This window comes from Sphaeramia orbicularis, chromosome 12 (assembly GCF_902148855.1).
Source record: "Sphaeramia orbicularis chromosome 12, fSphaOr1.1, whole genome shotgun sequence".
Classification (NCBI taxonomy): Eukaryota; Metazoa; Chordata; class Actinopteri; order Kurtiformes; family Apogonidae; genus Sphaeramia; species Sphaeramia orbicularis.
This window is the reverse complement of record NC_043968.1, coordinates 70,792,265-70,817,261: the sequence shown is the minus strand read 5'-3', so window position 1 is coordinate 70,817,261 and position 24,997 is coordinate 70,792,265. Positions and strand designations below refer to the sequence as shown.

The following is a 24,997-nucleotide window of genomic DNA, read 5'->3' as shown; positions in this document are numbered from 1 at the left end:
AATTTTCACCCAAATCCGTTCATAACTTTTTGAGTTATCTTGCACACAAACAGACAAACAGACAAACCAACGCTGACAAAAACATAACCTCTTTGGCGGAGGTAATAATAATAATAATAACTAAAAGCACTCGGAGAGCGCAGACCTCCGCCAAGGCTGATCAGTGCAGTGCCCCCCCCCCCCCCCCCCCCCCCCCCCCCCCGTGGGCCCCCCCACCCCTGATCACCACCAAAATTTAATCATTTCTTCCTTATCCCATTTCCAACAAACCCTGAAAATTTCATCCAAATCTGTCCATAACTTTTCGAGTTATGTTGCACACTAACAGACAGACAAACAAACAAACAGACAGACAGACAAACAAACAAACAAACCCTGGCAAAAACATAACCTCCTTGGCGGAGGTAATAATAATACATTTTATTTATAGGCGCGTTTCAGGACACTCAAGGTCACCGTGCAAAGTTGTTAAAATAAATAAAACACAATTAAAATATAAACAAAAAAGAAAAAAAAAAAAAAAACAAACCTCCACAATATCAGCATTTGAATAAATACCTAAAAATATCGATACAGTACTTTTTAATATCGATACAGTATTGTGACATAAAATATCATGATATATTGCAGAACCCATATTTTCTTACACCCCTATTTATCATTTACTATATTTACCTTTACTTCTCCGACACATGACGTACATTTTCCCAGATCTCCCAAGTCTGTGAGTTTGTATAATTCTAATTCTTTGTCCATTTTTTGTGCTTCCTGCAGGAGAGGAGGCGCTGACTATGTATTTGGCCAAAAACAAGCTGGACAGGAAGCTTGCCAACGCTACGCAGAACGTGGAAGCCCTTCATCAGCTGGCCTCGTCTTACTTCATTGACCGCGATGGCACAATGAGAAAGCTGCATGAGATCCAGATTTCCACCAATGCAATCAAGGTCAGTACACATGATAATGATGACACTGTGAAAAGGAAGGTGAAAATAAGCCACTTCCTCACTCGGTCACTGTGGGGCACTGACAACAGCAGGATGGACTTTAACGGGTTTCTCTGTTGTTTTCTACAAAAGGAGCTTTCAGACCTCTGTCCTCATGTCCAGAGACAACGATGGTCATGCTAGCTATACAGTGAATGATGAAGTGAAGCAAAGAAAAAGATACGAAACTGAGGCATATAATGTTATTTTCTGATTGCTTCATAGTGTTTATGATCTAAAGCATGGCCATATCTTTATAATCCGGTTATACATTTAGGCTAAAGAGGTCCATGCAAGCATGGGTGTATTTGTGTTAACCCTTTAAACCAGGGGTGTCAAACATGCGGCCCGGGGGCCAAATCTGGCCCGCCAAAGGCTCCATTCCGGCCCTGCAGGATGAAAGTGCAAAAATTAACCTGAACAGTCCAGGTTGTCCAAATCATTTTGGTTCAGGTTCCACATACAGACCAACGTGATCTCCAGTAAAAATACCAACACAATAAACCCATTAATAATGACGACAAATTTTCTTATGTGGAAAAAATTTCAGTGAAAAAAATTACATTACACTGTGAAAATATTTACATTTACAAAACTATTCTTTCACAATAAAATGCAAATACATAAATAAAAACAAAGATGAACAACCTGAAATGTGTAATTTGAACATATTCTGCCTGTTACTAAATGTTTGGTGCATTTATAGATCCACTGCGATCTGTAGTTATGTTAATATTGTAGAAATTGTTCAAATTTTAGTTCCAAACTCCAAAATTTTAACAATATTCTGCCTGTTACCAAATGTTTATGTAACATTGTGTATAAATGTACATGCATAAATAATAAGTCGAGGTATAATATTGTTCAAACTGCACTAATTTTTCAAATGAAATTTCTGTTTTTTCAGGTTATTCACATCTTTTTTGTAAAATGTAAATATTTTCATAATTGTATTGGGTTTTTTTCATACTAAAACAAAAACAAAAACATTGATTTGTCATTATTTATAGGTTATTAAGTCATTATTTTACTGGTCTGGCCCGCTTGAGATCAAATCGGACTAAATGTGGCCCCTGAACCAAAATGAGTTTGACACCCCTGCTTTAAACCCTAAGCCTAAAATGGTCCGTCTGGACTTTTTTTCTTATTTTGACTAACTGAAAGGTTAGAAAATATGCTATAAGTGAGTCTGTTTGCCCATTTTACAGCAAGGTTATTATCATTAACGAAAACTAACGAAATGACGAAAACTAGAATTGAAAAAACATTTTGTTAACTGAAATAAATAAAAACTATAATTAAAAGAAAAAAACAATAACTAACGGAACCTGTATTGTGTGCTTATAAAACTAACTAAAACGTATAAAAATTATGCATAAAGTTCCCTTAGTTTTCGTCTTTGTCAATGTTGATATCGGACAGAACGTGAAAATTTCATCTAAGATCAGCGGTATAACAGAGGTATAGAAGTAAGGAGGCGAACGGTAAAAGAATGGAAAGTTTCAGTTTTGTTTTCACATAAGTGGCGTTGTGTATGGATCGCACCCCCACCTACATCACCCCCCCCCCAACCTGCTATAGAGAATTTATACATCATACTGTACATATGTTTGTGTGTCTGCTCGGTCAATGAGCCGCCCTAACCCCACCCCCAAATAAAGTGTCCAGGGTAACCCACTGATCCGCACCTCACTAATTTCTTTGAGTAGGATGGCGAGGAAGATAAAATATATGAAAAAACTGAAACTAATACTAGAACTAAACTAAACTAAAACTAAGCATTCAGAAAAAAAACAACTAATAAAAACTAGCAAACCTGCTCTAAAAACTAATTAAAACTAACTGAATTAGAGAAAAAAAAGTCAAAACGAAATAAAACTAAACTATAATGAAAAACCCAAAACTATCATAACCTTGTTTGCACTTTTCCCGATCTTTCAATCAATCAATCAATTACAAAATTATTACAAACAGTCAAAATCAACAATTAATTTACAAGATACATTTTGTAATAGGACACCCCAGAAGCAGTCCTCAGCTTCTAAATGGGGGCCCTTAGACATGTGATGAGAGACATAATTTACATAATAATCTTTAATAAATTCAAATGTTCTAAATAACTACACACATATTTTAAAATATTTACCTGTCTAACGATGTTTCATTTCATTTCCTTTCTTTCTTTCAAAATCTAGCAATCATTTACAATTTACTGCATGTTATAATACTGCTTTAACAGCCTTTTCTCCAGCTTCTAGTACAGGCATGAGTGAAATTACTGTAATGATCTAATAAAACTTATAAAGCACAACGTCTCAGGTTTCAGAAACCATTGGAATTTTTCCAGTTGCATAAACAGTGAAAGAGTTACAGCCATCCAAACTGCATATGCGCAGGGTGTGCTAAAGAGTTAATTCAGCCTCGAACATTGTCCCGTTCATAGCATATGAAGTGCTGTTATTGGCTGGAGGTGAAAACTCAGAGATCGATAAAGTTTGACCCCATAGATATCACAAACACAGAAAAATACAAGTAAAACTGGACAAAAACCGTAGGAGGGCAGAGTCTCTGTAGGCAGAACTACACACCACCAGTGTGTCAGAGGTGATGGCTGAACCAGGATTTTATTTTATATTAAATGTTACATATTTTATGCAGTGTTGACTTGGATTAATATTTAGTTTACAGCTGAAACAAAAGTTTGAGTAGTAGATTACTTGCCAACTATTAAAATAACCACCAATTCTTTGGATTTTCAAACAAATGTTTTTGAGTATTTTTTTTTTTTTTTTTTTTAATGGCCCAAAATCTGATTCCAGCCTCTTAGATGTGGTTTATTTATTTATTAAGTTTACCTTGTGATGATAAACTTTAGTTATCTTTATATAATCAAATAAATCATTTGAAGACCATGTTTATTCACCATTTTCTGGCAATTTATAGTGCAAACTAGCAATGATTTAATTGAGAAATTAACCAACAAATTAATTGGCAATGGAAATAATCTTAGGCTACAGTAAAGGGGGAAGGACCTCGGCTCCTTTAACCCTTTCATGCATAGTGGTCACTACAGTGGACAGCTTCTCTACAGCTGTTCTCTTGTATATTCATGGATTTGTTGTTTTAGTTCCGTATCAGCCAAGACAGTGGACGCTTATGTATCATCTCATACACTGCAATTCATACCATTACTGTAATTTTACTGTCCTTGATAAACCTGATCTAGAGTAACATGTTTAAGTGTAAATCAATTGCTTTTATTGATATTAGTCTGTAATTAATATTTTTTTTTAAACAAAAGTTGTTGGTTTTTTTTGCATTATATCTCTATGAATTGAGTAATAACTGGTATTAGAGTGTTAAAATGTGAGAAAACATTAGATTAGCAGCATTAAAAATGTCTGATAAGGGTTCATACTGTCTTCCACATATAATTATTGTAGGTAATTCATTTATCAGACAAACTAGTAAAGCATGTAAACAAACAACTACCCCTGTCTGAGAAATGAATTACCTACAATCAGCATTAAAAATGTTTTTATTTCATAGTTTTCACACAATATATCAGTAAATACATGTTTATTTGCTTCAAAAATTTAAACGTGTGGTGTCCAGCTGAGTGGACATTTTTGCGGCTCCATGAAAAAAAGGTTCAGAAGAAAATTTTCTTTAGGCATGTTTTTTTCATGCCTCAAGAGGAATAAAAACACTCAGGAAAAAAATATTGATTAAGGGTTTCATAATTCATGCATGAAAGGGTTAAGTTCATTTTCTTTCCTCATTAATGTACACACAGCACCCCATGGCAGAAAAAAACTGAAAAATATCAATAAGAAATATCACATGGCCATAAGTATTCAGACCCTTTGCTGTGACACTCATATATTTAACTCAGGTGCTGTCCTTTTCTTCTGATCATGCTTGAGATGGTTCTACACCTTCACTGGAGTCCAGCTGTGTTTAATTAAATTGACTGAACTTGATTAGGGAAGGCACACACCTGTCTATATAAGACCGTACAGCTCACAGTGCATGTCAGGTCGAAAGAACTGCCCGAAGAGCTCCATAATCCTTCAATGGAAGATGTTTGGGATGACCGGAACTCTTCCTAAAGCTGGCTGTCCGGCCAAACTGAGCAATCGGGGGAGAAGTGCCTTGGTGAGAGAGGTAAAGAAGAACCAAAGATCACTGTGGCTGAGCTCCAGAGATGCAGTGGGAAGACTGGAACTTTAGATAAATAATCTATAATCTGGTGGTCCATCTTTCCATTTTTCTTCCATTAATCACATCTAAGTCTTACGGTGTGTTCGCACCTACTTGATTTGGTCTGTTTAAAACAGACCAGAGTTTGTTTCCTCAGAAAGTCCGGACTTTTTTTTTTGTGTGTGTGTGTGAACACAAACATGCAAATTCTGATTTGAACCAAGAAAGCGGAATGAGACCACATCTTCTAGGTGGTCTCAGTCCACTTCCAAACAGACTCTGGGCCGGTTCACCTCTGGTGTGAACATAACCGGCCTCCAGCCCAAACAAACCAAGGAACCATGCACCTTTTGTGCTTGACAAGCCACCGCTGCCGCTGGAAGTAGCCGAGCCACATGGGTAGTCAAAGCTCACAGCAGCAGCAGCCATGAGCCGAGGACAGACATGGAGCAATAAGGAGATTGGATGTCTTTGTCAGATGTCAATATTATAAAACTGGCTCCGAATGAGCTGTTCTTGACAGTTAATATTATTTTCCTAAACTTGTGCCTGTTAAAATAGAATGCATATTCCAAAAATGATACCTGCACATGGGACCTCCATGTTTGTTTTCATCAACGTCCGCCGTCTCTGATTCACCCCCGACTTTTCTGTCCAATGCCAGTGCAGTTTGTCACATGTGTGCTTCTGTTTACAAGTTTTGGTCCTCTAGCAAAAAGTGCAATGAGAATGTGATCCGACCCAAACAAGAAAAAAAAGTCTGCATTCGATTCAAATCAAATAAGCGGACCTAAGAACTTTTCATGTGTGAATACACCCTTAGTGTCTGGAATTTGATTGACAGGTCTGTATGACAACCCACTTGACTACTGAGTTGGACTTTAGAGTAGTTGAAGGGAGTCAGCTCCACTAACAAGACTGTGAAATGATTTTGGTGAAGTCTTGATGAGTCAGTAAGCTAATGTCTAGCATTAGCTAAACTCTGACTCCTCAGGCTCCTGAAGCTCCACCCATTTATCCAAATGCAGTCATTTCATTCTCCACAAAGACAACATAGCAGTAGCTAAATCACTAAATAACTACTGGCTTCAAAATGTAAAGTCAGAAACCAATGGGAGATGTCACGGTTGGTCCATCTACAGTATATGGTTAGTAGTCGTTTTCTTTAATTTCATACAATAAGAGGCTATTTATACAACAAAATGTATAAGAAGAATATCCAACACAATATTAAAAAGAAGCAAGATCACGAAAAAACCCATTGCATTCATTCATTGGGATGTGAGCAATGCACCCGTTAATCCTATTTGTACACATATATGGTAAAGAAATAATGCTGACTCAGCGAGTACGACAACGGCCCATGTCAGGTGTCTGACATTGCTCATTGGCCTCTTGGCAGTACATCTAAGAAACAAAGCTGGGACAAACCTTTAAGTGCACTCGGCTTCCAGCATATGTCTGAATGTCAACTTGATTAATATGTCTGCCCTTCATCATAAAAAAAAAACCACAAAGGCAAACCAAAGAAATGTACAGTATATACATTCCTTCCATCTCAGGATCTCTGACTCTGAGAACAACTGACTGTTTGTTATTGACTGTGAAATGCAATCGGTTTAGTTCTTGTATTATTTCAAGCAAGTTACAATTACAAGTAAATATGCCAAATAGAAAATGTAGGGGGAAAAAAAGGACACAGTCACTGAGACAAACACACTGTGGAAATTATGCCATTACTTCCAAGCTGTTTTACATTTGGCTTGCTTACCACAGCATGGTGCACATTTACAACAAAGAAACCACTTCTGTGCTATGTGAATACCAAGCAAACTGCACTATATCCAATCATTCTGCAGCAAAGATTGACAAATGAGCGGTTAATTGGCATTTGTTTGTTTTGGCCAAAAAAAAAAAAATGCATGGAGAATATTTGTAGGTTTTATACATGAAGTGAAATAAACAACTCTGATAAAAAACATCACCAGGCAGAGCTGCAGGTAAACCTGTGTTACCTGCTGCAGACAAATTTTCACCTACACGGGGTGAGTTTGCTGGTGTTAATTTCAAGCCTTGGTGATCATAATTATTTAGACTCCTCTGGTTTTCCATGGGTCTGCAATTGCACAATTCTTAGCAGAAAAGCAGATTGCAGATGTAAAAATAGGCTACACCACAGAGAAATTGGAATGTCACACAATAGTATGGATTTTCATCCTGCAACAATGCGTCGCCTCCTATTGTACCTATCAATAAGGAAGATCTGAAACGTAGAGCGCACGTCCAAGTTGAGCATTAGATTTCAGCCTTTTCTGCGAGCCTATTATTCGAATAAATTATTAGATTAGTGTCGATGCATGAAAATTGCACAAATACTTTTTTTTTGTACATTTTTTTCTCCTGGGACTATACAACCACCATAATATGGAACAAATGCTAATTTGCATAGAGCCAGGCTTCATTAAGATACACGACCCAGGTGCACACGCAGCTGATTTTGAAAAGCAAGACAGTGGTTAGTTTTATATAAATGATACGCAGGGTATACTATAAATGCAAAAATAAGACTGCTTCATGCTTGTAATCCATCATTGTAAACAAAATACAACACATGCAGTCTGTTGGAAAAATAACGAGTAACTTGACATCAAAGTGCTTCTCACGTCTATAGGAATTCACCGGCAACTGGAGAAAAACAGCAGGAGTGTAGGTGTCCTGGAGGCACAGTGATGAGCACACGCAGACTAAACAGTTAAATGAAAAGTAATTAAAACTTGTCTTCTCTCTTTCTGCGTCTCCCAACATCCTAAGGACTCACTGCCTCTTCCCATGTCTTCACCCTCATGCACCGGGTTACCGGGGTGGAACGTTTTCAGGTCTAATGCTCTGTCTGCAGGAAGTAATGAAGTAGAAGTGCACTGAATAAAAACATCTGTGTGAACCAGCACTGGGCAGTATGGAACATGGAATTAATCAAATAATCACGTTTTGGCTTCATGAATATTGAAAATGGCTAAAATTTACTTAGGGGGTCAAATGAGTGGCCATTTTTGTCAAAAAAAAAAAAAAAAAGTTGTAAGAAATGCATAGAACTGTGTTGAAATCATGCTAATACATTTGTGCACAGACTACTGATATTATTTGACAGTGGAAGCTATATTTTCAGAAATATTGGATTTTGAATAGCACGTGTATGTGAAAACTTTTGCTGGTGGACAGACGTGACATTACCCATGATGATCTGGTCAGTACCAGTACTTTATTAGTAATAAACTTATATACTTACTATTGCTAATTCTCCTCTTATTCATAAATGTTAGTATTGTGGATCTAAAGCAATAACAGCTGACACAAAAACACAAAATGTGGCAGTGGACGGATGTGACATGGTTGTTACGGATCCCATCATACTGATGCTCGGCAGCCATGTCACCGTTTCCACAAATGATCCCTGTGCAAAAACTAGGATCAGAATTATTTATTGTATAGTTTATCATCATACTAAAGAGTAAATAACAATATAGAATTGTTATTTCTTTATAAAAATGCTTCTTATTAGAAAACTGCTGATTTAAAAAGTGACGTGTGACATTCTTAATGTATGTATTGGCGTAACATAAGCAGGATGGATCAGCACCATACTCCATATTGCAACCTGTAAAAATAAAATGTGATATGTACAGGGTGGGGAAGCAAAATTTACATTGCACATTTAGTTGTTTTTTCTCAGCAGGCACTACGTCAATTGTTTTGAAACCAAACATATATTGATGTCATAATCATACCTAACACTATTATCCATACCTTTTCAGAAACTTTTGCCCATATGAGTAATCAGGAAAGCAAACGTCAAAGAGTGTGTGATTTGCTGAATGCACTCGTCACACCAAAGGAGATTTCAAAAATAGTTGGAGTGTCCATAAAGACTGTTTATAATGGAAAGAAGAGAATGACTATGAGCAAAACTATTACGAGAAAGTCTGGAAGTGGAGGAAGCAACAAAAAACGTACCAAAGCTTTTATTAAAGCTCTCAAATCCAAAATCCAAAAGGATCCAACCAAATCCATGAAAAAAATGGCAATTGAACTTGAGGTAGACAACAAGACCGTTAGAAATGCAGTAAAATATGATTTGAAGTTCAAATCTTACACAAGAACACCAAAACACTTGCTGACAACAGCAACAAATCCAACTTGAGCAATTTTTGTGAATCATGTTTATAGCCGCCTTCTAGCCCAGATCTAAACCCTCTGGATTCTGCTATTTGGGGCGTTTAGAACATGCTACCAATAGAACATCACACAGCAATGTCAACTTTCTTAAAGGTACTATTAAAGAAGAATGGGAGAAGTTGTCACCCGAATATTTGAGGAACACTTGCGCAAGTTTCAGGAAGCGTGTGAAGGCAGTTATTGTGAAAGAAGGAGGACACATAGAATAAAAACATTTTCTATTATGTACATTTTCTTGTGGCAAATAAATTCTCATGACTTTCAATAAACTAATTGGTCATACACTGTCTTTCAATCTCTGCTTCAAAATATTGTAAATTTTGCTTCCCCACCCTGTAGTATATAATCTTGTAAGAAAATTGGGGAATCTAAAAGAATAGAGTATTTGTTTTTCAGGTAAATTCAGTTAAAATATAACTTGGCCATTTGTAACATGAAAATCTAGCATTAATTGTGATGAAATTGGACATTTTTGACCTGAAAACATAGTTCATATGACCATCAACATGTTGCAACAGAACTGAAATCCTGTAAATTTGCATAACTTGCATTTACCAACACAAAGTTCCTTTGGGGATTCACTTATATTGATTTCTTATGCACAGAGACATAAATAAGAACTCTAAGCAAATTTTAGCCGAAAAAAAAAGTGCAAAATCAAAATTCGCACTTCTTCATGAGCTACCACCAACTCCTGACAAAGTTCTGTCCCTGTTTTCACAGAAAATACTACTTTCCAACAAACGCTACAGTCAGTGAAATTCTGACTTTTGTCAACTTTTTGTCAACATTTGCACAGCTTTGGAGCAATCTGGTGGTGCTGTAAATTTTTAGCATCCATCAATATTATTTTCCTGGAGTAGAAAGAGGCAGGATGCCACTGATTCTTGTTTTTTCTTCAACAAATGTTGGAGATAATCAGTGAATCTACACTTATAGCGAGTTCAGCTTTTGTTTTCTGGCTTTGCTTACTTGAAGAAGTGTTTGTGTGATAAAGTAACACTAGAACTGTCTGCCTTACCATTTTAATCGGATATTTGCTGTTCTTCAGTCCTACACTTAATAGAACTCCTGAAATACGCTGCTTAGAAAAGCTTGAGCGGTACATGTTCAGGATAGTACGAAAACAGGAAAAAACACTGAAAAAAAGCAGGTTTATTTGATGAAACAGTCTGTTCATTGACATTGTTTCAGCAATGCTTTGTTTTCATCAAAATTGTTGTTATTCTTTAATAAATGACGCGACCTTCACAAATGTTACTTCTCAGTTATTGTTGTTGTTGGTTATTGATGTTACAGATATTTGGTGGAAGGTTTTAGTTAAGAAAAACATTTTAATTAAGTTTTTGTGTTGTGTTCATGGTGTCAGAAAAAAATGAAGGAAAATCATAACTCATCCACAATACTGAAAAAATATAGAAATATATACAGGGTGGGGAAGCAAAATTTACAATATCTTGAGGCAGGGATTGAAAGACAGTGTATGACCAATTAGTTTATTGAAAGTCATGAGAATTTATTTGCCACAAGAACATTGACATAATAGAAAATGTTTTTATTCTATGTGTCCTCCTTCTTTCTCAATAACTGCCTTCACACGCTTCCTGAAACTTGCGCAAGTGTTCCTCAAATATTCAGGTGACAACTTCTCCCATTCTTCTTTAATAGTATCTTCCAGACTTTCTCGTAGTAGTTTTGCTCATAGTCATTCTCTTCTTTCCATTATAAACAGTCTTTATGGACACTCCAACTATTTTTGAAATCTCCTTTGGTGTGACGAGTGCATTCAGCAAATCACACACTCTTTGACGTTTGCTTTCCTGATTACTCATATGGGCAAAAGTTTCTGAAAAGGTATGGATAATAGTGTTAGGTATGATCATGACATCAATATATGTTTGGTTTCAAAACAATTGACGTAGTGCCTGCTGAGAAAAAAACAACTAAATGTTCATTGTAAATTTTGCTTCCCCACCCTGTATATATATAAAATACAGAAAAAAATAATGACCAATTCTAGTATCAAGAATCTTTTTTGTAATTATTTTTAAGTAAATTTACACAGATTTACACTGTTTTGTGTATAGATGTTAAGGTAATGCCAACATACTACCCAGTAATAGTAATATTTCTATATTAGTCCTCTTTAATGAATAGAATTGATGTGATGTCATTCTATATTTTGATGATTACCATTATCATAATCTACATCCTTTATCCTGTTCATTACAAGTATTATGGACAAACAGACTGTTCAGTGTTTTGTTATTTTACTGAATTTTCCTCATTCCTAGTGAACACATCTTTTGTCATTGCAATTAATCTGAATCTTCTGCATCTAGATTTATGAAATGTTTCGCTGTGTTTGCCAAACTCTGACCATTAAGAAAAGTTCAAAGCAGTGTACGACTTTTCATCACTAATTTTGCTTCAAATTTGTCAAACCCCACTTATATCCTAATTATCACTAATCCATTAGTCTTTCCGTGCTCACTTCCCTCATGGTGAACAACTTCAAAGATAACTCCAGCACAACCAGTCCGTTTGTTTACATACCAAACCGATAAGTCACTAGGGGCTTTTCGGAAATTTTGCCGTAAAGTGCATTGTGGGAAGGAGAATTCCACGCAGCTGTAGCAGCAACAAACATGGCGACAACAACCAGTGAAACCATGTACGCTACAGGGTCAGAAGAAATGGAAGGAATCACTGGAAGTCAATTGTCATCTTATAATATTTTTAATTGTAAGATCGTGAAAAACGAAACTTAGACATCAGTTTCATGGTATTTTCATTGTGTAGGCTGATCATACACGTACTGTTAAGAGCGAGTGAGCGATGAGGGCCCGGCCATACCCTGTATGCTTGTGAGTTATGTATGATAAGATACACAATGACATATTCTGAAATTGCCATGAAACTGATGCTCTAAGTCAGGGGTGTCAAACTCATTTTAGTTCAGGGCCCACATATAGCCTTATTATGATCTAAAGTGGGCCAGACCAGTAAATAATATAAATAATAGGATAAGAACTTATAATGTCAACTCCAAAGTTTTTTTTCTGTTTTTGAATGAAAAAAAGTCAAATTCCGTAATGAAAATGTTTACATCTACGAACCGTACTTGAACATAACATGAACAAATATGAACCTGAAAATTCTAACCAAAAATAATTGCAATTTTAACAATATTATGCCTTAGTTTATCATTTATACATGCATCATAACTTACAGATCACAGTGGATCTACAAATACACAAAACATTTAGTAAGAGACAGAATATTGGTACAATATATACACATACTTCTCTTAAGAAATTTCAGGTTATTCACATTTTTTGCAAAAGGCTAGTCTGTAAATCGTCAGCTTCCTAATAAAACCTGCTAAGTGACATTTTTGGTTGGGAATAAAACCCTGCTATCTCCCCTATTACAGCTTCAAATTTCAGTCTCCTGTGAAAGTTGTTTACATTCCATCATAAGTACCAACATTAAAGGAACAGATATTTTTTTGTCATATTTCACAGTTTCCTGTTATATAAACAGTTTTTTGTTTCTCCTGTAAAATTTGCCAAAAGTCACATAGCAGGTTTTATCAGGAAGCTGACGAAATGTAAAAATTTTGGTGTAATTTTACTTTTTTTTAACACTACAACAAAGAGAAAAAATTGTAGTTTTCATTATTTATAGGCAATTATGGCAGGATTTTACTGGTCGGATCCACTTGAGATTGAATTGACCAAAAATGATTCTAACATCCTTGACTGTTAATATCGTCAGTGTAATTTCTGCATTTCACAAATTCATCCCAGGGGCCAGATTGGATCCTTTGGCGGGACGGATTTGGCCCCCGGGCCGCATGTTTGACACCTGTGCTCTAAGTATTGTTTTTCACGATCACACAATTAAAAGTATCACAAGATGACAACCGACTTACAGCAATTCCTTCCATTTCTTCTAACCCGGTGGAGGACACTGTGGCTGTGTGGAACTTCCATTCCCACAATGCACTTCGCCACAAAATTCTGAAAAGGCCCGAGTGACATTTCAGTTCAGTATGTACACAAATGGACTGCTTGTGATGGAGTCATCTTCGAAGTTGTTCACCGTGAGGGAAGTGATTTTGGTGTGAAAGCACGGAAAGACTAATGCAGGAGTGTCAAACTCATTTTCTTACGGGGGCCACATTCAGCCCAATTTCATCTGAAGTGGGCCGGACCATTAAAAAAATAGCATGATAGCCAATAAATAATAGCAACTCCAAATTGTTTTAGTGCAAAAAAAATGACATTCAATTATGCCAATATTGAGGTTTACAAATTATCCAAGCAAAAAGGATGTGAATAACCTGAAAAAAAAAAAAAGAAATTTGTTAAGAATCTAAGTACAATCTTATCATATTATGCCTCAACTTATCATTTATACATATGCAATACAGATCAGATCTACAAAGGCACAAAATATTTAGTAACAGGGCAGAATTATTGTTATTAAAATTGCATTAATTTTCTTTAGAAATTTCAGGTTGTTCATATTCAGGTTATTCACATTTTATTGTTAAGGATAGTTTGTTAATGTTAACATTTTCACAATTTAATGTTTTTTGCACTAAATCAAAAGAGAAAAAAATGGTGTTGTCATTAGTTATAGATTACACGGGTTACAAAAAAATGTTTTTGCAAGTTATCTAGGTTTTTCAACTGAATTTGGACCATTTTGCACCGCTAAATCCAAAAAATGACATCTGTTTTTTCTCAATCAGGTCAGGTTTTTTTGCTAATTGATTTTGAAAAATTTGATCTTCTCACAAATTGATTACATTTTTGTGACTTTATCAGTTGATTTATTATTAGTTCTCACCCCAAAATAGGTTTTAAGAGAAAAAAATCATTTTCTAACAGGATTCCTGTTAGGTACAATGGTGTATTCACCGCAGATGTAGCAGAATACGTCAGGCTTATTTTTGCAAGATCTTCTAGGCGAAGCCATTTCATTCACCTGTAATATTAAAAAAAAAAACATTAATCATAAATTGGCAAAAGTAAAATCTTCAGAACTCATATATTGCAAGAAAAATGAAATAATTTTGTATCATATGATGTGAAAATGCCCATAAATGTAAGCGAAAATGTTAAAAAGCCAATATGTAGCATAGTTCAGAAAGTTGACCTGATTGAGCAAAATTAGTGATTTTTGGATTCAGCACACCAAAATTATCCTAAATCAGCTCAAAAAACTTAAACAATAAATTTGTTGTTGACCAGTGTTATTATGATACTATTTTTGAGTTTGATGCCCTAACTTGCACTTTGCAAATTTATCCCACGGGCCGGATTGGAACCTTTGGCGGGCCGGTTTTGGCCCCTGGGCCGCATGTTTGACACCTGTGAACTAATGGATAAGTGATGATTTGGACATCACTGGAGTTAACAAATCTGACGAAAAATAAGTGATGAAAAGTCAAACACTGCTTTAAAACCACAAATAACAAACTTTCATCAGCTTTTACTCAGACCAAAGATGAGCTTTTCAACTAAAAACTAATTACTACACTGTGAAAAGTATCAATATTGACTGATACGGTTATTTTTATCCGGATAATGTTTTTATCTGTTCCACCCAGCCTTAGTTCTATTATTAATTGCACTGATTTTACATGAAGTTTCTTTTTCTGTGATGAAACTTCCAGAAGTCCCAAAACTCTTAACAATGCTGACACGCACTGGTACTTCTGCAAAGTCTACACAAAACCCCCCCTCCAGTCCAACTCGTCCGTGCACCCACAATGCTCCACCTCCCTGTCTTCATTCACGGAGCGCCTTCCCAGCTTTTTGTTGTCGTGAGTGACAAGTGGATTAAGGGGTTCTGGCAGATGAGACTCTAGGTAGCAGGAAGTCAACCATGACAAAATTAAGCAGACCTGACAGTGGCTGCTGAGTCAGTTTCTCAAGAAGGGAAAGGCAGAAGGTGTGGAGAGGGGAGAGTGTCCATGAAACACACACACACACACACACACACACACACACTGCTCTACAAAACTGAGTGGGTGCATGACTGCTGATCAGGACTGATGGACCTGTAGCATATGTCAAAGAGGTGAGACTCGGCCTGCGTTTGGAATCGGGCTCTGAATGGATCGCTGATTGACCGAGTTAGTGAGTGAGTTAATGGGAACTCAGGCGAGCAGGATGTGTTGTCTTTTAGATATCGCATCCTCCTAGAGTTGGTAATGACTTGTTTGAAACGCACCACGGATGTTTCCTGCTTTAACTAGATAAAATAGCAGCTTAATAGGCTCACTCTCGTGAAACAAACATGGTTATGTCCTATTAAGACGTAAAGCGAGCAAGATGACTGGAGCAGTAGTCATCTAGTCATGACTGTCATCTGAAGTCATCATTAATTGTGTAATACTGGAGAAGACAAGGAAAATTTGGGGGGAAAAACTCTATAATTAGAGAGTGGAATCAGGGCAGCCTCTGATTTTGCTCTCAAAGCGATACATCAGCTTAGAGTCCAGACCAAAACATGTCTCCCGTGCTTTATCGTAAAACTTCATCTTATAAATCTGAGTTCACTTAGTTAGATGCGTTACTATAATTAGCCATTTTCAGAGTTTTCAGTAGACTTTGGCGGTCATTTGGCTCTTAGCATTCCAGAGTTCTGGCCATATGGAGCAGCTGACAGCCATACGCTTGAATAACAACCGAGCAAATCCGAGCCAAGGTGCAGCTTCTGTGTCACAGTATAGCTTCTATCATTCACGTTTGCACTGAGATACACTTTTAATTAGAAAATAATTCAGGATATTACCAGCTTCCAGAATCTATCACTATTTATTGTTTTATCAGCTGCATTCTGACATGCCCAACAAATACAGGGTGCTTGTGCAGGTTGTGAAAGTCTTGAAAAAGTATGGATTTTTGAAACACTGTTTTCCAGACCTTGAAAAGTCTGGAATTTTGAGTGAAAGTCTGAATAAAGTATGGGAAAAAAAATTCTCTTGTTGTCAAATGAGTTTGTCGGAATCCCCAAGAATCAAAATGCTGTACAACAGATTGGCTGGAAACAACTAATAGAAAAGGACAGTGAAATTCTTATATCAACGTTAACAAGGAAGATTAAAGACTTAAGTGCAAGCACTAAACATAAAAGCAATAAAAACTACCATAGGTCGCTTCAGACATAGTAGCTCTAATGAAAGAGAGACCTAGCATAAAAACATGCAATTAAACCAGGTCAGCAACAACGAGAAAGGTATTTGTGACACTAAGAAGGCAAGGCAAGGCAGGGTTATTTATATAGAACATTCATGTACAAAGACGATTCAAAGTGCTAAGGTTGTTAAAAACATAAGGAAAAACAAAAGCACATCTTTTAAACTAACAGAAAAATCCAAGGGGACACTAAAGCTCTCAGGGAGCACCTAAATAAATTGACAGGAAAAACAGTGTAAAACAAATAAATTGTTAGAATTAAACTAAATAGAAAACCTCACAAGTAATGTGCAGATCTTGCTGTAGCCGTCACAGTTTTTTTTTTTTTAAATAACTTCTTTCAGACCATAGTCATGGGCTTTTCCTCCCTCACCCTCACAGTCCTGTCCAACTGTCTTCGCTGAGCCACCTTTCACCTTGGCGAACGTCTCTGAAACTCGGTCTCCCAACTGATCTTGTCTCTAAAACCATCTAGAATAAGAGATATATTTGGTATTGCCGCCCTGATGTTAAAAGAACTGTCCCCATGCTTAACCAATTAAATAACTGCTGTCATCATCATTCCATTTCACAGGCCACATTCCCTAATACTCAGAAATCTACAACTTTTAAAAATAGAGACAAATTTTCTGTGCAGGTTACAGGCCAATTAGTATTCTCCCTACTGTGTTGAAGGTCCTGGAGAAAGTGGAAGCCCAACAAATTATCCACCATCTGAACATATCATCCTTCAGTCTTCACCTGATGCAGTTTGGCATTCAACAGAAACTGCAGTCTACTTTCTCACAGAAAACATAAAATCATTGCTGGACAGAGGGGGGACTTGTTGGAGCTCTATTTTCTTGACTTCAAAAAGGCCTTTGACACAGTTCATCTGAAAGTTTTAATAAACAAGTTACACTATTTAAATTTCTCTCCTGGAGCTTCAAACTGGCTTGTGTCTTACTTGTCTCGCAGGATGCAGTCTGTTAAAATTGGCAAACATCACTCACCTTCCCTCTGTCTATCCACAGGAGTGCCTCAAGGATCCATTCTGGGGCATTTATTATTCTCCCTTTTTATAAATGATAATCCGTCTGTATGTCCTAACATCTTTACCCAAATGTATGCTGATGATACAGTTACATACAGGGTGGGGAAGCAAAATTTACAATGAACATTTAGTTGTTTTTTCTCAGCAGGCACTGTTTGAATTGTTTTGAAACCTAAACATATATTGATGTCATAATCATACCCATACCTTTTCAGAAACTTTTGCCCATATGAGTAATCAGGAAAGCAAACCTCAAAACAGTGTGGTGATTTGCTGAATGCACTCGTCCACACCAAAGGAGATTTCAAAAATAGTTGAGTGTCCATAAAGACTGTTTTAATGGAAAGAAGAGAATGACTATGAGCAAAACTATTACGAGAAAGTCTGGAAGTGGAGGAAGCAGCAAAAAAACGTACCAAAGCTTTTATTAAAGCTCTCAAATCCAAAATCCAAAGGATCCAACCAATCCATGAAAAAAATGGTAATTGAACTTGAGGTAGACACAAGAGCGTTAGAAATGCAGTAAATATGATTTGAAGTTCAAAGCTTACACAGAACACCAAAACACTTGTTGACAACAGCAACAAATCCAACTTGGAGCAATTTTTGGGAATCATGTTTATGGCCGCCGTCTAGCCCAGGATCTAAACCCTCTGGATTCTGCTATTTTGGGGTGTTTTAGAACATGCTACCAATAGAACATCACACAGCAATGTCGACTTTCTTAAAGATACTATTAAAGAAGAATGGGAGAAGTTGTCACCCGATATTTGAGGAACACTTGCGCAAGTTTCAGGAAGCGTGTGAAGGCAGTTATTGTGAAAGAAGGAGGACACATAGAATAAAAACATTTTCTATTATGTCAATTTTCTTGTGGCAAATAAATTCTCATGACTTTCAATAAACTAATTGGTCATACACTGTCTTTCAATCCCTGCCTCAAAATATTGTAAATTTTGCTTCCCCACCCTGTATATATATGGTAATAACACACAACAAGTCAGTGATGAACAAAATCAATGGTCCATGTTACACTCAAAAAAATAATTAAGCCAAAATGTTGACCTTTATGTATTTAATTACATGTAAAGTTTTCCATGTAATTTTATTACATAAGTTTAATGTAAAGAGTTGCATTTAATACAATGTTTTTTCTATCATATTGAGTCAATATGAATAAATTAAATACCTTCAGTCAGATTTGCTTTAGTTAATGCAAACTTTTACATGAACTGTGTTTGACTGTGACGCTCAGCCTTTTTATGTGATCTAGTAAATAAAGTTTACTTTACTTGTTTAGATTCACTTTATACTAAGCATATTCACATTATGTTTGACTTTTTCGGATAAGTAAACTTTAAATTTCATATATTTCAGTTACATTTTACTTTAAAATATTACTTCATCTTTATTAGAGCCAAGAATCTTTTTTTTTGAGTGTACATCATGGTTAAAACTAGGGCTGGGTGATATGGAAAAAAAATCATATCAGGAATTTTTTTTTTCATATCAGACAATATCGATATGTATCACGATATAAATCAAATAACTATTTTTTGTCAAGCTTAAATTTTCTGTTACTCATAACTTAGTTGTGAAGACATCAAAGACAGAGAGAGAGAGAGAAAGAAATACATACGTCGTGGTTCTTATGGAGAAGTCGCTCCCTCCACTCTTAGAATTATCCCCCCTCCACTGTTATGTATTATTCCCCCCTCTTTATTTATCTCCGCCCAGCCCCCCATCTTAATATTTATTGACCCCATTTATAAGTATCTTAAGTTTAATTTTCAGTTTTTTTCGGCTGTATGGTTTGGCATTTTGATTTAACTAGGCCCAGCCCTAGTTAAAACAAAAATGATTCCAACTTAATGTATCTAAAACTGTTACCATGTTCTTCAACAGATCAAATATTAACAGTGGACAAAAAATAAAAGTTGTGCCCAAATCTAAAATATATTGGGGTTTTGCTAGACCGCAAATGTCCATTTAAAACAGATTAAGAAGATGAGAGTCAACTAAGCCTGTCAAATTTTCGCTTCATAAGATCACAGCTGTCTATAGAGGCTGCGAAAGTTTTCATGTATGCAATGATATTGTCCCTCATGCAATACTGTTTACCTTCCTGATCTAATGTGAGCTCCTCTAGTCTAAAACCTCTGGGAGTTCCTTTAGAAACAAACTGTAAAGGTACTGGACAGGAAGCAACTGCACTATCACCACTGTGCTATTCTACAAAAGCACAAACTTTTATTGGGAGACATGATAAAATATGAAAATCTGTGTTTAATGTTCAAAATCACCCATGGTTTGTCCTTGTCAAGTCTCGTCGATTTGTTAATTATGTTAATGTTTCGTTTTCCATGTCTTGTCTTTGCTTTTCAGTGTTTGTCTTTGTTTCATTAGTCGCTTTATGTTAAGTTAGTTTCACATTTTTGTCCTGTCTTGCACTTCCTGTTTTATTTTGTACACATCTCTTCCTCTTGTTTCAGACCCTGACTTCCTCCCTTTATGTGTTTTCCCACCAGTGTGATTGTTAGCCCCACCCCTGATTGTTGTCACCTGTGTTCCCCTACTCATGTATAAATAGTCCCGTCTCCCTTTGTCTTGTGCCAGTTCGTCTGATTCAGTCATGGTGTTTCACGGCAAGCTGCCTACCAGGTTTTTCCATGTTTGTCAGTTTTATGTTTCAAGTTTTTCTGTAAAGAGTTTTCCATTGAGATTTGTTTGTAGTTTTTTTTATATCCTCCTTGTGAGCGCTTTTTGTTAATCACTTCTTTCTTATTACAGTCTACTCTCGTTAAACCGCCCGCCGTTATACCGCCATTTCCACCTATCGCCATCCGCCAGCCCACTTCCATGCACAAACAACACATACCATTGATTTCCCGACTGTTATACCGCCAGCGTGATTGCCATCGAGTACACATAAATTTTAACAATGCACTGAAACAAACGCGCCAGACGCTGATCGCGACAAGCTACGAGTAGGTCTACGGAACGGCCACCGTTCATTTATCGCAGAACACTCAGTAGGTCAGAATGTCGGGAAGAGGACGTGGGATTAAGCCAAAGCCTCAAAATGATGGGGTGTCATTTCCCGACACGGTATAATAATGCTTAAAATGTTTCCCCACTTTAAATGATCCCTTACAACATAACAGAATCAAGGTTTATTTAGAAACGCAATTAGAACGGGTTAACGGAGGCAGCATAGACATCATATAGTAAAGACATGCACATTATGGACGCAACCCGTTGTAACGCCATTTTCGCTATACCGCCAATTTGGCCGTGAACGGAAGTTGGCGGTATAACGAAAGTAGACTGTAAAATATTTGTGTTAAAATCATAAGTTTTTGTGAGTCGTGCATTTGAGTCCTCCATTTCATATGTCAGGGAGTTCTAACAGTCCTCTCCTCCAGTTAATCAATTTGTAAATATTGAGCCGTAACACAAGGGGTGGAGTAAGAGTAGACTGCATTGTTCCATTCAGGAAGAGTGCATTTGGTCAATCATCTTTTCATTTAAAGCCGCTCATAAGTGGAGCATAGCATCTGTAACTAGAAGCACTCGGAGAGCGCAGACCTCCGCCAAGGCTGATCAGTGGCCCCCCCCCGTGGGCCCCCCCACGCCAAGGAGGTTATGTTTTTGCCAGGGTTTGTTTGTTTGTTTGTCTGTCTGTCTGTCCGTTATTGTGCAACATAACTCAAAAAGCTATGGACAGATTTTGATGAAATTTTCAGGGTTTGTTGGAAATGGGCCCCCCCGTGGGCCCCCCCCCCCCCGATCACCACCAAAATGTAATCACTTCTTCCTTATCCCATTTCCAACAAACTCTGAAAATTTCATCAAAATCTGTCCATAACTTTTTGAGTTATGTTGCACACTAACGGACAGACAAACAAACAGACAGACAAACAACAAACCCTGGCAAAAACATAACCTCCTTGGCAGAGGTAAATATCAGAGAAATGCCCACATACAACACATTTAAAACTCATTTAAGAAAATGGCTTTTGAACAATCAGACCTGCCAACATCAGTCCCTGTAATCCGGAGTTGCACCTGCTCCTAACAAATGTATTGACACTTTAATGCACCATATTGTCTATTTTTTTTCCTAAATGTATGTTGCACAGTTTTATGAGTGTGATTTAAATTGTATTAATGCTGATGCATCCTGTGTTTAAGAGTGACTCTAACATCTGTCCAGGGATAACAGATCAAATACAGCCTTTAGGCTAACTTTGGTACATTTACAGTAATGTTGATGAATGTACATTGTCCCTGTCTAATAAAGTAATAAATTAAATGAAATTGTAACATTATTGAGCAGACAAAGCAAGCTGTAGTCTACCACGACTTGGTCCTGGTCGTGTAGGAAATTACCAGTTGCAGAAAAAAAAAACCTAGATCAGATGAATTTTAGTAGTGTCATGTGAATGCAATGGTCATGCCTACACGCCCATGATGATGATGTGTAATTACATCAGTTTGTACACAGACCTGTATATGGTAACGGTGAATTGGTCCAATTTGTTAGTTTACTATTGATCTTAGTGTGTCACATTGAGGAAGCTTTTCTTTTTCAGCCGTGACTGTCAGTTAATCCATTAGTTCTTAAGCATTCTGCATAGGCACCCAACAGGAGAGGGGTGCTCTAGGGAAAATTGTTTGTGTGATTTTTATATGTTTTGAAAACGTTTCTGTCAGTAAAACATAATTTACTGCGAATAATGCATTCATACATTCATTAAAATGACTACACACAACAGCTCTACTACACACAACAGCTCCAATCTCAACCAAAAAAGTAGGCATGCAAGTATAAAAGCACATAAAGTCACGGTCTTGGGGGAAAAAATTTGCAGTTCTTGGAAAAAGTCTGGAATTTTTATTTGGGTAAAAAGCAAGCACCCTGTAAACAGCTTGAAACGAGCTAAATGATGGTGAAATAGTAATCTTAGAAAGAAAAGCGACGTTCACTGACCTCTGGGACTCATTAGGTGTTTGCTGAGTAACTTCTCCCTTAACCCCATAAAGACACAGTGCTACTTTTGTGTCTGTTCCCAAATGAATTGTTCTCTCTATTTAACCTTTCTTAAGCAATTTATCACTATTTATTATGATATCATCTTTTACATTTTGCATTTTTCACTGAAAATCATGAACTTTCCTATATTTAAGTTCCTAAATTTAATGTAGATCACCATGAAAACTCAAAGGTTATATCAAAACAGAGAAAACTGAAGAAAATGCGACTTTTTAAGAAAATCTATGATTAACTGAACGTAAAACAAGGGTGCCCATCCACGGTCATTCATCCATCTCCGTGAGTTTTCCTGGTAAATAAATGTTGTAGAAGATGACGGTGTTTCCACGTTCACTACAGAGCCTCTGAATGTCCAAATGGGTCATATCTGATGACCAGGAAAAGATGACAAACTGAATTTTAATTATTTACGTGTATTGATAGGATTAGTGGATCAACAGGTATTAAACATTTTATATCAGTAGATGGTTTTGGTCACTAGTGGATGTTTGGGTCTTTATTGTGGGTGCATCAAAATGGTTTGCAGTGGCTGATATGTAGCTAGTGAACAATTTCGAAGTGCCATCCACCATAAGCAAGCCATTTGTTTACAAACAGAGCCAGGAGGTAACTCAGGCATCTTCGGAATTTTGTTGTGACATGCATTGTGGGAAGCGGAGGTTCACGCAGTCGCCTAGCAGCGGCAGGGGCAGCCGTTTCCGCATCGTGCTTATATCCTCCATATAATATCATATGGTTGCACTGCCACTGCCACTGTCAGGCAGCTGCACGAACCTCTGCTTCCCACAATGCACGTGGCGACAAAATTCCCAAGATGCCCGAGTTACCTCCCGGCTCTGTTTGTAAACAAGTGGTTTGTTTACGGTGGATGGCACTCTGAAATTGTTCACCGTGAGGGAAGAGATTCAGGTGAGTAATCACAGAAAGACTGACAGATTCATGATACTTAGGCTATGACTGAGGTTTTACAGATTTGATGAAACATTGGTGATGAAAGTCTCCCGCTGCTTTAAGGGTTAAAACACTCAAGTCTGTCGATGTTAACTTGTCCTGATTATAGGATTGGGCAAAGAATTTTCAGCGTGCTGTGGAGAAAGGAGGTTCATTCTGACCTCAGTGTGCTTCAAGTGGAGCTGATTCATTCTACAGCATGGTCCATTCATAAGCTCATGTGCACGGATGTATCAACAGAGTATAGTTTCATCTACAGGATGGTAACGCGTGATACTAACTACATATCAGCCACTGCAAACCATTTTGATGCACACACAATAAAGACCCAAACATCCACTGGTGACCAAAACTATTAACTGATCTAAAATGTTTAATACCTGTTGATCCACTAATTCTATCAATGCATGTAAATAATTGGTATAAAATGCAGTTTATCATCTTTTCATGGTCATCAGATATGATCCATTTGAATGTTCAGAGGCTCTGTAGTGAACGTGGAAACATCGTCATCTTCTACAACATTGATTCGCCAGTAAAACCCATGGAGTTTGATAAATGACAGTGAATTGAGACACTTGTTTTATGTTCAGGTAGAAAAGTCACTTTTCCTTCAGTTTTCTCTGTATCTGATATAATAACCTTTGGCTTATTCTGACCTTTTATGAACATCTACATGATCAGTGAATTAAATACAGGAAAATACCTGATTTTCACTGAAAAATGGCAAAATGCAAAGGACAATATTATAATAAATGGTGATAAATCACTTAAGAAAGGTTAAATATTGCGAAAAACTCATTTGGGAACTGACACTAAAGTAGCTCTGGGTCTTTAAGGGTTAACCACTAAACTGGTCACGTCTGCCCCATATTAGCCACTACAGATCTTCTTATTTGTGTCACTGGCATGACAAAATGGACACACACATAACCCAGCAACCAGAACAACAATCAACATTGAAAACAATACACAAAAATAATTGTGCTTTTTAAATAATACATACAACATGTATAAATGTACTATTATGGATCAACACAGTATGCAGCATTTTTAAAGAAAAGTCATTCATGTACTTGTATTAGTAAGTACATAATGTTTAATGTTGTATCCATTAAATATCCATGATTAATATACTATTAAAATGCTCTGAGTCTGAACCATGATGTCCTTGTGTCTTGACTATAAATAGGTAAAAGCTGCATAAATTGCAGTTCTCCAGTCACGTTGCCAGCAGACAGACAGTGATGAGAATGTGCAAAGGAAGCAGAGTCCAGCACAAAGTATGGATCTATAAACACGGAGAACAAAGGCTTTGGCC

At 36.8% G+C, this 24,997-nt stretch overlaps 1 protein-coding gene across 1 annotated transcript in view; it reads left to right on the top strand.

Moving 5' to 3' along the window:
* Positions 1–24,997, top strand: part of brinp1 (bone morphogenetic protein/retinoic acid inducible neural-specific 1) — a 312,756-nt gene that overhangs the window by 171,818 nt on the left and 115,941 nt on the right. Inside the window, exon 4 of the mRNA XM_030150062.1 lies at positions 775–944. Within this exon, the coding sequence (XP_030005922.1) occupies positions 775–944 (170 nt within the window). The remainder of the gene's footprint in view (positions 1–774; positions 945–24,997) is intronic.